The sequence below is a fragment of the Leptinotarsa decemlineata genome, unplaced genomic scaffold, assembly GCF_025532065.1.
Source record: "Leptinotarsa decemlineata unplaced genomic scaffold, Ldec_3_MD MMD2_tig00001973_RagTag_RagTag, whole genome shotgun sequence".
NCBI lineage: Eukaryota > Metazoa > Arthropoda > Insecta > Coleoptera > Chrysomelidae > Leptinotarsa > Leptinotarsa decemlineata.
This window is the reverse complement of record NW_027412572.1, coordinates 1,907,236-1,922,671: the sequence shown is the minus strand read 5'-3', so window position 1 is coordinate 1,922,671 and position 15,436 is coordinate 1,907,236. Positions and strand designations below refer to the sequence as shown.

The following is a 15,436-nucleotide window of genomic DNA, read 5'->3' as shown; positions in this document are numbered from 1 at the left end:
TAAAAATAAAATCATTTTGGTGAGGTAGCTTGAGAATATGAAAGATCATTATAAAAGTACCATACAAGAGTAATATTGAGGGGAAATGTTTTTAATTCTGGAAGCTAAAAATGAAATTTTTAAGGTGACGTAGCTTAAGGATTTGAAAGATCAAACAAAAGTACCATAGAGGACTTTTTAGGAAAAAGATTCTAAATTTTGAAAGCTAAAAATGAAGTTATTCAGGTGAGGTTGCTTGAGAATTTGAAAGAATATAAAAGTACCATACAGAAGAATATTGAGGGGAAATATTCTAAATTTTGGAAGCTGAAAATAAAATATTCTCGGTGAGATCAAATAAAACTTGTAGATTAGCAATTTTTAGGAGAAAGGTTCTGTAAGCTAAAAATGAAATATTTTAGGTGACGTAGGTTGAGGATTTGAAAGATCAAATAAAAGTGCCATTAGAGGACTTTTTAGGGAAAAGATTCTAAATTTTGAAAGCTAAAAATAAAATAATTCAGTTGAGGTAGCTTGGGAATTTGAAAGAATAAACAAATGAAAGTACCATTGTATGGGAATTTTTAGAGGGGAGGATTTGAAAATTTGGAAACTGAAAATTAAATATTTCAGGTGAGGTAGCTTAATAATTTGAAATTTTAAGTAAAAGTATCATAGAGTAGGAATTTTTAGGGGAATATTCTGAATTTAGAAAGCTAAAAATGAACTTTTCAGATGCGAATATTTTGAATTTTGAAAGCAAAAAATAAAATCTTGGGATGAGAAAGAATCATAGAATGTAGATTTTTAGAGAAATTATTTTGAATTCTGTAAGATGAAATAAAATGTTTCAGGCGATCAAAACTTGGGAATTTGGAATATTGAATTGTATTGTAAAAAAGGAAACTTTGGGGAAGAGATTTAAAATTTTGAAAACTAAAAAATTATATTTTCAGGTTAGAGTTTGGAAATTTGAAGTATTAAATAAAAAATAATGTGCAACAAGAAATTGTAAAATTTTATTTTTGATTCATAAAGTTTATTGCATATTATTGCATATTAAAAAAATTGATTTCATATTTTACTGTTGTAAACGAAGAAGGAGATTCGCCCAGAGTAGAATTCAAGAGGTGTTCAAAAAAATTGCAAAAATTATAAACAATTTAGTAAAAAAAGGGGGTTTGGTTTTTTGCAAAAATCTCGGAAAATGTTGAAGATATCCGAAATTTGAAAAAAGATCCTTAAAGAGGAGGAAATTTACTAAAAAAAAGTCCCACCTCCCGGAACTCTGTCACCAATATTTATAATTTTAATTAAAAGACAAACATTATTTTAACCTATTAAATATCATTATATATTGAATAAACGAAAATCCATGGAAAAAAAATTTCCCATAATTATTTTATTAGATATAGTTAATCAACTAATTTTTACTATGTTTTGAATTTACATAAAAACCCTGATAATTTTTAAAGTAAAAACCCCAAATTTCGTTCACTTCTTGGAGCTTTTCTTGAAAGCCTTCAAAAATGATTCCCGTTGGAAATATTGAAAAATTTTGATTTTTCACTTTGTTATTAATAATCAAAGACGTTAAAAAGTGAAAAATTCAATGAAAGCACGAATTTTTTTTTTATATTCAAATTTATTCGTTTTCTTATTATTTAAAGTTACATAAAAATGGTTTTTTATAATTTTTAGCTCTGTTTGTTTAAAAAATTGTTATCAACAACTGTATTGTTTATAAGATATTTGAAATTTTTTTATCAGTGTTGAATATTATGATTTTTTAAAACAAAATAGTTTCTTTAAAAAATTTTCATTGCTTAAAAACGCATTTGTTGGTTAACAATTTTTTTGCTACTAAATGTGAATATTAAGAAACGATTTTTTTTATCAAAATTTCTATTTCTCTTTGATATTTTGAAAAAAACTTTTTTTAATTTATATTTTCTTTATTTATATAATAAACAATTTGTTTTAAACAATTTAATTTTTACGATGAAATACTACAAAAAAAACCAAAAAGAACAATTTGTCACCTTTTGCGTAAAAAAAAGTCTCTATTTTTTAATATTTTTTTTCACAAAAAGTTACACATGGTTGTTTTTGTTCTTTTTGGTAGTATTTAAAAAAAATTATCGTGAAAATTAATTTGTTGGAAACAAAATGTTTATTAAATAACTAAGTGAAATATAAACTTAAAAAAAGTTTTTTTTAGAATACCAAAGAGAAATAGAAATTATGATTAAAAAAAATTGATAATCAACAAATGTGTTTTTAAGCAATGAATTTTTTTAGGAAACGATTTTGTTTTTAAAAATCACAATATTCATTACCGATAAAAATCTCCCCAAAAAATTTCAAATATCTCATAAACAATACATTTGTTAACAATTTTTTAAACAAATAGAGCTGAAAATTATGAGAAATAATTTTAATTTAATTCAATTGAATTTTTCACTTTTTAACGTCTTCGATTATTAATAACAAAGGAGAAAAACAAATTTTTTAAAATTTTTCCAACGGGATTCTTTTTTGAACAAAATTTGAGGTTTTTAGTTTAACAATACCTAATCAGGGTTTTTATGTAAATTTAAAACTTGTAAAAATTAGTTAACCAAATAAAGTATATCAAATAAAGTAATCACGGGATTTTTTTTCCATGGATTTTCGTTTATTCAAGTGTCTAAAAGATATGAGACTTTTTTTTTAAATAATGATATTTAATGGGATCGAATAATGTTTATTGTTCAAAGGTCCGTATCGCCAGCGCGTGCGGGACGCGTATCACCGGCCTCTAAATTAAAATTATAAATATTGGTGATGAATTTTCAGGAGGTGGGCCTTTTTTAGGAAATTTCCTCCTCTTTAAGGATCTCTTTTACACGCTTTATATAATATATTATATTAGCTTAAAATATTTTCTACTTTTTAGTTCGATGTTCTTTAAAAGCGTGTTTTTTATATTTTTTAAACTATACAGTGTGTCTCACTTCTCATTGAAACACCCCCGTATCTTCCGTAATATTCGAGGTAGAAAGATGAAACTCTCAGGACTGATGGAAATGCTAAAAATGAACCCACCAGCTGAATGGGGTTGGCCAAAGTGATATACACTGTCCGCCACTCGCAATGGAACACCCCATTTTTACGGTAAAACATATTAGGGGGCAGAATAGGCTCAAAATTCCTTCAGATTCGTGATGAGGACTACCAACTTACTACGATTGCACTTTTTTCCTGAAAAAAATTAGTCCTAAAAAATCCGAATTTGTCTCACTTTTTATGGAAACACCCCCGTATCTTCCGTAATATTCGAGGTGGAACGATGAAACTCTCAGGACTGATGGAAATGCTCAAAATGAACCCACCACCTGAATGGGGTTGGCCAAAGTGATATACACTATCCGCCACTCGCGATGGAACACCCCATTTTTACGGTAAAACATATTAGGGGGCAAAATAGGCTCAAAATTCCTTCAGATTCGTGATCAGGACTACCAACTTACTACGAATACACTTTTTTTCCTTAAAAAATTTCAGTCCTGAAAAATCCGAATTTGTTTCACTTCTCATGGGAACACCCCCGTATCTTCCGTCTTCCTTTGCACGAAGGAGATGAAATCTACCGTATCGAGTATTGTTTATGGATGCAGGGAAATTATCTCAATGACAGGAATTTTTTAAAGTATATCTTATACAGTGATGAGGCTACTTTTACCACGAATGGTGTTGTATCTTCCCAGAACATGAGATTTTGGGCTGAACAAAATCCAAATTGGGTGGTGAATTGTAGAGACCAAATGTCTCAGAAAGTTAATGTGTGGTGTGGTATCCTGAACGAAAATATTATCGGGCCATTTTTTTTTCGATCAAAATTTAAACGGACGACTATTCGTTGATTTTCTCGAAAATGTATTTTCCGATGTGTTGGAAGAACTACCTTTGGATGTGAGACACAGCATGATTTTTTAGTTAGATGGTTCACCAGTTCACAATAGTGGCATAACAAGGGTTTGGTTGAATAGGAATCTACCTATGGAATGGATAGGACCCAATAGCCCTCTCGTAGTATGGCCACCACGATCCCCAGATTCAACTCCACTGGATTTTTATTTATGGTGAAACTTGAAAAATAAAGTTTATAAGGATAGGCCAACAAAGGAGGAAGATTTCCGTGCAAGAATTATACAAGCGTGAAGAGAAATCACACCTAGAGAACTGAGAAGAGTTGGAGGAAATAATAGAAGGCGTATAGAAAAATGTGTTCGATTGGAGGGAAATTTCATAGTAGGCACGAAAATATAAAATTGTCAACAGTTAAATCATTTGAAATTGATAATTTTGTTTTTTAATTGAAAATGTGATTTTGAAAGTAGTACTTCGAAAGAATTTTGAACTACATAACATTTTTCGCCACAAAATATCCTTGTTTTTTTTTAAATAATGGGAAAATGAGAATATGAACTAACATTAAACATCCCAAAACCTCACTGATTACATGTTTCCGTTCCTCTTACAAAATTACCATTTTCTCTCTTATTGAGAAGGAATAACTTTCCTGACAACAAAATAAAAAATAAATTATTTATGTGAAAACAAAAGTCGAATTTCTCTTAAACAATTTCGTTCATGTTTTGATGTCAAAACCAAAAAAAAATCTACTTCAATTATCACGGAAGATACGGGGGTGTTTCCATGAGAAGTGAAACAAATTCGGGTTCTTCAGGACTGAAATTTTTTCAAGAAAAAAGTGTAATCGTAGTAATTTGGTAGTCCTGATCACGAATCTGAAATAGTTTTGACCCTATTTTGCTCCCTAATATGTTTTACCGTAAAAATGGAGTGTTCCATCGCGAGTGGCGGACAGTGTATATCACTTTGGCCAACCTCATTCAGGTGGTAGGTGCATTTTGAGCATTTCCATCAGTCCTGAGAGTTTCATGGTTCCACCTCGAATATTACGGAAGATACGGGGGTGTTTCCATAAGAAGTGAGACAAATTCGGATTTTTCAGGACTGAAATTTTTTCAGGAAAAAAGTGTAATCGTAGTAAGTTGGTAGTCCTGATCACGAATCTGAAATAGTTTTGACCCTATTTTGCCCCCTAATATGTTTTACCGTAAAAATGGAGTGTTCCATCGCGAGTGGCGGACAGTGTATATCACTTTGGCCAACCCTATTCAGGTGGTAGGTGCATTTTGAGCATTTCCATCAGTCCTGAGAGTTTCATCTTTCTACCTCGAATATTACGGAAGATACGGGGGTGTTACCATGAGAAGTGAGACACACTGTATCTGTTGAAATTTCGTTTATCTTTAATATTTTCCGAGATATTTGCAAAAAACCAAACCCATCCCTTTTTTACTAAATTTAAAGATCATTCCGAATCGAATGAGCCACGGATCATAATTTTCGGTGCCTTTGGACAGAAGTTCCAAAAAAAAAAAGATCTTGTGACCCATGGCTGCAAAAAATACTAAATAACGCAGCGTCTTCAAACTTGAAACATATGCTTTATAGATTGTGTACTTTGTAGTATAGTGATATTTTTCAAATAACCGCCATCTCTAGGTCAGGCCGGGTACTTCTAAAACCACCCTGGTAGTTTGAAATCGATTTTTTCAACACTCTAGGAATTGGAAACCGTTTCTCGAGTGTATTATTATCACGATATTACTACACTGGTTTATTTTGAATAGTCATTTATTTTATTTAGATGGACTTGAATGTTTCCTTACATACAAATGGTGCGGATGAGCAAAATAAAGATTACAAATCGAGGGAACCGGCGAAAAATAGACCTTCATCGTTTAACACTGCATCAGAAAATATTGAAAGTGGTACAGAAAGAGCTTCAGCGTCTGATGAGGAATCGCCACTTTTCTTTGAAAAATTATTCGATCAAAATAGTTCGTTTGTTCAGTGTTATTTGAATAAACATGTTAATAGTTTGCCTTCGAAATTGACGATAAGCTCGAGGCGCCTGTCTCAGTGCCGTGAAGAGGACGAAGAACAAGAAAAGAGAGACTTAGTGCCTTCAAATATGTCAGACAGTGACAAATCGTCCCCAGACCCGTCGAGTGGTTCTAAACTTGCTGTGATAGATACAATAAGTGGGCCAACGCATAAGTTTGTGATAACGAAACCTAACATCGAGGAAAGTCAAAATGAGCCCCCGAAGGAGTTGTCGAAAGCCGCAAAGTTATTTTCAAACAAGAAACAATATTTTCAAGCTAACACAGTTCATGCTATTTCTTCGTGCGACCCCAAGAAACCCTCTGTTCGTACCATTTTCAAGGCGCCACTGCAGAACCTGCATTACGATGCGAAGTTTTTCGATTCCTCTTTGATAGAAATGAAGAGCAGCAGCAGTTCGACTATCGATCAAGGCGGAAGCGCTGAAGATATATGGGTCAAAAGAAAAGACGCTGATTTAAATCGGGTGAGTTTATTTTAATCTAATCCTATCCCGAATAACACATCCCATAGCTATAGCTACATTGACTATACAAAACTTTACAATGTGTTACAAAACGAAAATTGGTTTGATGTTATAAATTGCAATGAATCACAAAAATCCTATGATAACTTTATTACTAAATTTGAAAAACATTTAAAAGACTGCACTACAAGACACATACGTAAAAAAAATCTTCGCACAAACTTAAACCGTGGATTACTGTAGGTTTAATCGAATCTATAGAGATAAACTGAAACTGAAAATGAATAAAAATATGAACCCAGAATTGAGAAATGAATATAAGCGGTATAGAAATGAATTGAGTAAATTATTACGAATTACAAAAAATTACTATTACAGAAATAAATTAAAGGAAAATAGTAAAGATTGCAAAAAAACATGGGAAACAATCAATGAAATAACTAATAGAAATATAAAACAAAAAAATATAGGGGAAATCAAATTAAAAGATAAGATATTTAGGGAAGATGAGGAAAAAGCAAACGTTTTCAATAAATATTTCGCTAGTGTTGGCAGAGAAATGGCTAAAAAAATAAATAAATCTTATAGAATGACCCCACAATTTTTGAACGACAAATCAATAGTAAATTCAATATTTCTCACCCCGGTAAATGATAAAGAAATTATAAACATTATATCAAAATTAAAAAACAATCGTACACCTGGTCCCGATGGAATTAGTTCCAAACTTATAAAAACTCTACACCTGTATTTGGTACAACCCCTTGTCTATATAATCAATTTAATATTCAAAACTGGCAAAATACCACTGCAATGGAAATATTCCATAGTCACTCCCGTTTTTAAATCTGGTGATAAATCCAATCTCAGCAACTATCGACCAATTTCTGTAATAGATAATTTTGCGAAGATATTGGAGCATGCCCTCAAAATTCGCCTACTGGAATTTTTTCAAAAAAAATGAGGTATTAACAGAAAGGCAGTATGGATTCATTAATGGAAGTAATACTGAACTAGCTGTTTTAGATAACTGCTATGCAGTTAGACTAATCTCTAAAGAATTAAGTTTTCCAACTGCTAAAATTGTATATTATTCATTATTTGAATCACACTTAAGATATGGCATTCCATTTTGGGGCAGTTGCTGTAATTTTCTGTTCAATAGCATATTCATTTTACAAAAACGTGCCATTAGATACATGTGTAAAGCTAAATTTAACGACCACTGTAAACCTCTATTTAAATCTCATAAAATTCTAACTGTAGTAGCATTGTATATTTTAGAAACGGTACTCATTGTAAAAAAACATTTGAATAAATTTGGTTCAAATTCTTCACATTACGTAACTCGGCAAAGTAATGACATCAAACTCCCACTGCCTACCACGTCTCTTGTATATGACTCTTTTATCTACAAAGGTGGCAAAATATATAATCACTTACCACTTGCAATAAAAACCATTGGATCCTTCTATAAATTCAAAAGAGCAGTAAAAAATCTATTATTAGACAGAGCCTATTACAGTCTGAATGAATACTTTAGTGAAATACTAGAATAATCCTTTTTTAATTTCCATATGTCGCATAGTGTTGCTCATCTTTTATTATGTATAGTTGTGTAGATTTATATAGTATTAAGTGTGACATGTTACCTTTTATTAACAAGTTTAATTGTTGTTGACATATTTTCTCTGGTATCAGTGCTATGTATATTTTATATTTTTTTTTTTTTTTAATTTTTCAACTTTGTAACCATGATGTTATTCATGAACAATAAAGTACTTTCTCTCTCTCTCTCTCTATTTAAGCAAGCATCGGATGCCTTAGACAATTCAAAAAAGTGTCTTGCAATTTTTCTTGATTTGGCCAAGGCCTTTGATACAATTTCTCATGAAGCACTCTTAAATAAACTGAATTTATATGGAATACGAGGACCGGCAAATAATGTTTTTACAGATTATCTTTCTTGTAGAACCCAGCGGGTCAAAATAGGTAACAATGTTAGTGAACTGGCTAAAATCTCTAGTGGCGTACCTCAAGGTACCGTTTTAGGTCCAATACTATTTTTAGCATATATTAATAGTTTAAGTCGCATAAATAATTTCAAAGGGCACCTCATATCATATGCTGACGATACTGCAATTATCTGTACAGGTGATACATGGCAACAGGTATATAAAGTAGCAGAAGAGTGTTTGGGTAAAATACAAATTTGGTTAAGCAACAATCTTCTCAACCTTAATGTTGAAAAATCGAAATTTATTACTTTCACTCTTCTGAGCAACCACCAACCTGTCCAACAAAAAATTTATTTACATATGCCAAAGTGTTCTGAAACCATTTGTGAATGTCCATATATTGAAAAAGAGTAACTAAACTAAAGTATTTAGGAGTTGTAATGGACCAACATCTGAGATGGGATGAACATTTGCAATATATAGTAAAAAGACTTAGACATCTTAGCTATAAAATGTATGAACTCAGGGATATACTCACAAAAAAAAAGCTTAATTATCTTTTACAAATCTCTTGTTGAGTCAGTTATACGATATTGTATCACAGTGTGGGGTGGAATGTTTGAGAATGTGCTAAATATTGTACAGGTGCTCCAGAATACAGTTTTAAAAATAATGTTGAAAAAAAAACAGACAATTTCATACAGAAAAACTCTAGTCTGAAACTAATCTGCTTGATATAAGAAGTTTGTATGTACACCAGTATCTTATATGGATATACTCAAACAATATCAATTATTCTAAGGCAAATACAAAGTACACCAGAAATGTACATAATTTATCCATTGATATACCCCTTTACAAAAAAAGTCATACCCAACGTTCAGTTTACTATTTCGCTCCAAAACTGTATAAAATGCTTCCCCTTGAAATAAAGATAAATACCACATTTTTAAAGTATAAAAAAAATACAAAAGAATTCATAATTGTAAATAATACTCGTATAAACAGTTTATTCAAACATACCCAATAACCCAGAAATATCACTCAGTACATTTTCTAATCTTCCAATATGTCTTTCAGTGTATGTGTACCTATTTCCAATATTATGTAAACCTAGATGTATAGATAATTATAGGTACTTATTCTCATAAAATATACCAGCTTCCTCTGTCTATTCACTAATACAACTGCAACAGTTATTTAATCTTTTGTTACTTTTGTGCCTGATATATTTTTAAAGTACTTCCACGGGGAGACAGCCGGAAGCATATTACAAGCCACCTGCGCTTAGGCTGCTTTCCTCAAACTCCTAGTGGTCCTAACCATAATATTAATAAATTGTATATTAACATATTCCAAATAAAATTGAATTGAATTGAATTTGGAATGGAATATTGTTACAAATTAATGAATTAACTGTCCTAAACAAATTTATTTCCGACAATATTTCACTAATCACAAACTAATTTATTTATTACAACACTTGGCAACTAACGCCTAATTTATGTCCACTATTTGAATTTCTTGTTTAGCCGCTCGATTCACTTTCTCAACTGCCCTCTTGAGTCGGGAAGATGGGCTTATATCGGTAACGGTCCTTTTTAGAATTCTGTAGTCGGTTCGGTACTAGAATTTTACCGGCGATTCCCGACTGCATTCTTTCGCGGTGATGTCATGTATTTGTTCCATGAGTCGGCCGGCGTACTGATCAGGGGCGGCTTGTTACATTGCCCCCTTCTTAAAGACGTTTCGCCCCGAAATGTCATCGTTGGCCTGTGTCGATACCTGACACAGTCTTCACAGTCTTCATGCTCTTCCGTGGAAGATGGTTACCACATATAATAATAATAATAGTATTTATTTGACTACTTTACATAATACAATATGTTTGTAGCAAGTCATGTTTGGCTTTAAATTCGAAATTTACAAGTTAAAATTTACACAACATTCACAAATTAAAATTTACACAACAATTACATATGTAATTACATATATAATAAACAATCAGCTTGGCAAACGTGGGTTTTCCTGTGCTGAAAGTAACATCAACCTGAAACTTGAATCCAAAACCATTGGGAAGCCCTTAGAAGTAGCTGAAGCATTTGCTGAGCATTTTTCAAAAACCGCCGAATCTCTTATAAATAATCACTTTGGACTAAACTTATCACTGCCTTGCACTACAAGTACTAAGCTTAATATTCTCTATCCATACGAAGACAGTCCGATAACTAAATGTGAGATACATGATACCCTAAAATTAATGAAAAATAAAAAGTCATCAGGCGTTGATGATCTATCTATGAGTACTATTAAGAGCATAATAGATGCTATAATCGACCCACTCACTTATCTTTTCAATCAATCATTCATCCAAGGATATTTTCCTGATGAATTCAAGAAAGCTCTAATTTTACCGTTGTTTAAAAAAGGTAGCAGAGACGAAATAGATAACTACAGACAAATTTCTCTGCTTTGTGAACTTTCCAAACTATATGAAAAACTAGTGGCTAGCAGAATTATCAACTATCTGGAAAGTAATACCCTGCTATCAAACTGCCAACACGGTTTTAGGAAAAATCATTCTATTGAAACAGCTAGCTATTGTTTTCCCAGTCATATTCATGAAAAACTTGATAAAAATGATTTTATTATCAGTGTGTTTTTTGACCTGTCAAAAGCATTTGACACGGTATCAACTAATTTTGTGTTGACCAAATTAAGTGTGCATGGTTTGCCCAAACTATGGTTTAAGTCTTACTTGAGTGGTCGTAGCATAATTGTAAAGCAAATAAATTCAATGTCTAATGAACGCGAGGTTAGATTGGGGGTTCCCCAAGGCTCTGTTCTTGGTCCCCTATTGTTTTTAATTTTTGTCAATGATCTGTCGGAATATATGAGTGATTGCTATTTAACTATGTTCGCTGACGACACCACCATTACCGTCGCTGGACCTACTACAGATGATTTGCTAACAAGAGTTAGACTGATTCACAACACAACAAAAAAATATTTTTTGAATGTTTCCTACACTAAATTAGTCAATTTCTACTAATTTTGGGGTGATAAAAACGAAAATAACAATGAAAAATTTTTATTAGCTCTGGTTTTTGCGATACACAGTACTTAATCTTAAAGAGTAGTTATACTATACGTGAAAAGTGAAAGTACATAAAACAATATTGTTATGTTTCTTTTAGAATATTTTAAGTACAAAATTAATAAAAAAAACATTATTCTTAGTGTTTTGACAAATAAAAGAAGTTTGTACCACCAAATTTCAATTAAGTCCATCCGATTCATTGTAAGATCGCTGTCGTTTAGCTTGTCTTTTATAAAACACTTCTGGAGCATCCCTACACACAGACCAGCAGTAGTCTGCAAGCATTGCTTCATTCCAACGGCCCTGATTTCTCTGTTCCATTAAGGCAATGTCTTGATGGAATCTTTCTCCATGTTCGTCACTCACAGCTCCACAGTTTTGTGGGAAGAAATTAAGATGAGAGTGAAGAAAATGAATTTTTAAGGACATGTTGCATCCAAGTTGGTGGTAAGCTTGAAGAAGCTCTTTAACCAATGCTGTGAAGTTATCATCTCTTTTGTTACCTAAAAACCCATGTACAACCCCCTTAAAGGCTTCCCAGGCTCTTTTTTCATTTCCTGTTAAAATCATGTCAAAAGCAGGATCATTTACGATTTCACGGATTTGAGGCCCAATAAAGATGCCTTCCTTGACTTTAGCATCACTCAACCTGGGAAACTTTGCTCTCAAGTACTTAAAAGCTTGTCCTTCCTGGTCCATGGCCTTCACAAAGTTTTTCATTAGTCCCAACTTAATATGTAATGGGGGAAGGAGAACATCCTTAGGATCTACAAGAGGCTCGTAAACTACATTTTTCTCATTAGGGTTTAGGTCTCGTGTAGGCCAGTTCATTTTTTTATAGTGAGATTTTCTATCCCGACTGTCCCACAGACACAAAAAACAACAGTACTTGGTGAACCCTAATTGCATTCCTAGGAGTATAGCAATGACTCTCAGATCACCACAGATGTGCCACTTGTGTTGTTCATATTTGATTGATTGGAGAAGTGTTTTCATATTTATATACGTTTCCTTCATGTGAACTGCATGACCTATAGGAATAGAGGGTAGCTGATTTCCATTATGCAGAAGTACAGCTTTTAAGCTTAGTTTTGAAGAGTCTATAAACAGTCTCCATTCAGATGGAGTGTGATCCAAATTCAAGCAGTCCATCAAACCATTAACATCAGAACAAACTACGAGGTTTTCTTTTTTCTCAAAAAAAAGGAAGCAAATCTTTTTGACGCTGTCTGTACTGAGATATTTTCACATCATGTTTTAGAAGATTCCACTGTTGTAGTCTTGACCCTAACAGCTCAGCCTTTTCCTTAGACAAGCGAAGATCTCTTATAAGGTCACTCAACTCTGCTTGACTAATTCTGTGCGGATCACTAGACCTATCGCTTACCCTCAAAATCAGGGTCATAGGATGTAGAAGGATGGGTTGCTCCTTCTAAACAGTCTTCATCACCTTCCTCTAAAATTTCATTGTTTTGGGGTGGAGAAGGGACTGGCAAATTGTCTGAGTGTGGTACAGGCCGAAGAGCAGATGGGAGATTAGGGTATTTAACCGTTCCTCTTTTCTTCATAGATAAACCTTTTAATGGGAGGAGTTAAGCAGAAATAACAGTCGTCTGTATGATTGGTAGGCTCACGCCAAACCATAGGTACTGCAAAAGCCATTGCCCGGTTTTTATTTTTCAGCCACTCTCGCAATATGACGGAACAAGAATTACAACATATATGAGGAGCCCATGATTTATCTTGGTCCCCAACTTTCACACCAAAATAATGTTCATAGGCTGTCTTAACGATAGGTGTCATTTTACGTTTCTGAGCCTTAAATGTTATTTCACCACATATATAGCAAAAGCTATCGACAGAATTCACACACTTTCGAGGCATTTCAGATCAGCACTTAAATTAATTTAAAAATCAACTTCACACGATAATTTCAATAGCAACCACGTGCGTACAATTGACAAACTCACATAGGTTATGTGAGGCTACTTAAGAACAGATGATGAGAGGGGTGTTATGTAAACAAACATGTGTACCAACTGTTGGTGATGAAATATTTCATTTGTTGAAAACTCAATATACATATATATATATAATATAATGATACTATATTTTGAAAACAAGAGCTAATATATAATTTTTATGGTCACTTTCGGTTTTAACACGTGGAAATACATTAAAATCATCTAATTTCAACCCCGAAACAAAAACTTTGTTGTGTTGTGATAGACCAGTTCACAAGCTGGTGTGATGTTAATCGTCTAGTTCTGAATACCTCAAAGTCGGTATCGATGAGATTTAATAATAGAATTTGGGGTACCATAAGTGAATTAGCTCAGTGCGATAATATCAATATCAATGCAGCAAACGAAGTTAAATTTTTAGGAACAATTTTGGATGAAACATTAAGTTGGGATCAACATATCGATAGTGTCTGTAAAAAACTAAATAAAGCATATTTTGCGATCAAGCAAATGAAAAACTGTGTTGACCAACAAGGTCTTTTGGCAATCTATTTCGCTATGGCTTATTCCCATATTTCACTCAATATAATGTCTTGGGGTTCTGGTAGAGATTTTAATAGGATATTTGTAGCTAAATTTAAAAACTCTCCCCAGTATAGTGCTATTACGTTTTATAATAAACTACCCAACTTTTTAAAAAACTCCAAATCAGACAATATTTTTTATAAAAGTACTAAGGAATTTTTTATTGAAAAATGTTTTTATAATGTACAAGAGTATCTGGATGGCAACTTCAGCTGAGTTTTATTTTGTTTAGTATTCTAACAAACTCTCATTGAGATTTTAAACTTTATATCTTACTTACTTGCTATATTTTAAATGTATATGTTTAGTATAAATAGTACCTGTTGACATACCTGTTGACATACCATATGTACATATTGTACCTCAGTGGCTAAATAAATTATTATTATTATTATTATTATTTGAAAATCAAAGTCATCGACAGAATAGAAGTAATGCCTCAACAAATAACACAACACAACAAAGTTTTTGTTTCGGGGTTGAAATTAGATGATTTTAATGTATTTCCACGTGTTAAAACCGAAAGTGACCATAAAAATTATATATTAGCTCTTGTTTTCAAGATATAGTATCATTATATTATATATATGTATATTGAGTTTTCAACAAATGAAATATTTCATCACCAACAGTTGATACACATGTTTGTTTACATAACACCCCTCTCATCAGCTGTTCTTAAGTAGTAAACATAACCTATGTGAGTTTGTCAATTGTACGCACGTGGTTGCTATTGAAATTATCGTGTGAAGTTGATTTTTAAATTAATTTAAGTGCTGATCTGAAATGCCTCGAAAGTGTGTGAATTCTGTCGATAGCTTTTGCTATATATGTGGTGAAATAACATTTAAGGCTCAGAAACGTAAAATGACACCTATCGTTAAGACAGCCTATGAACATTATTTTGGTGTGAAAGTTGGGGACCAAGATAAATCATGGGCTCCTCATATATGTTGTAATTCTTGTTCCGTCATATTGCGAGAGTGGCTGAAAAATAAAAACCGGGCAATGGCTTTTGCAGTACCTATGGTTTGGCGTGAGCCTACCAATCATACAGACGACTGTTATTTCTGCTTAACTCCTCCCATTAAGCAAGGTTTATCTATGAAGAAAAGAGGAACGGTTAAATACCCTAATCTCCCATCTGCTCTTCGGCCTGTACCACACTCAGACAATTTGCCAGTCCCTTCTCCACCCCAAAACTATGAAATTTTAGAGGAAGGTGATGAAGACTGTTTAGAAGGAGCAACCCATCCTTCTACATCCTATGACCCTGATTTTGAGGTAAGCGATAGGTCTAGTGATCCGCACAGAATTAGTCAAGCAGAGTTGAGTGACCTTATAAGAGATCTTCACTTGTCTAAGGAAAAGGCTGAGCTGTTAGGGTCAAGACTACAACAGT

General features: G+C 32.7%; 1 protein-coding gene across 7 annotated transcripts in view; it reads left to right on the top strand.

Annotated features, from left to right (window-relative positions):
* SNF4Agamma (SNF4/AMP-activated protein kinase gamma subunit) overlaps nt 1-15,436 on the top strand; it is a 143,871-nt gene that overhangs the window by 8,312 nt on the left and 120,123 nt on the right. For all 7 annotated transcript variants that reach the window (XM_074176641.1, XM_074176640.1, XM_074176635.1 and 4 more), the window contains one exon: nt 5,702-6,427. In XM_074176641.1, the coding sequence (XP_074032742.1) occupies nt 5,702-6,427 (726 nt within the window). The remainder of the gene's footprint in view (nt 1-5,701; nt 6,428-15,436) is intronic.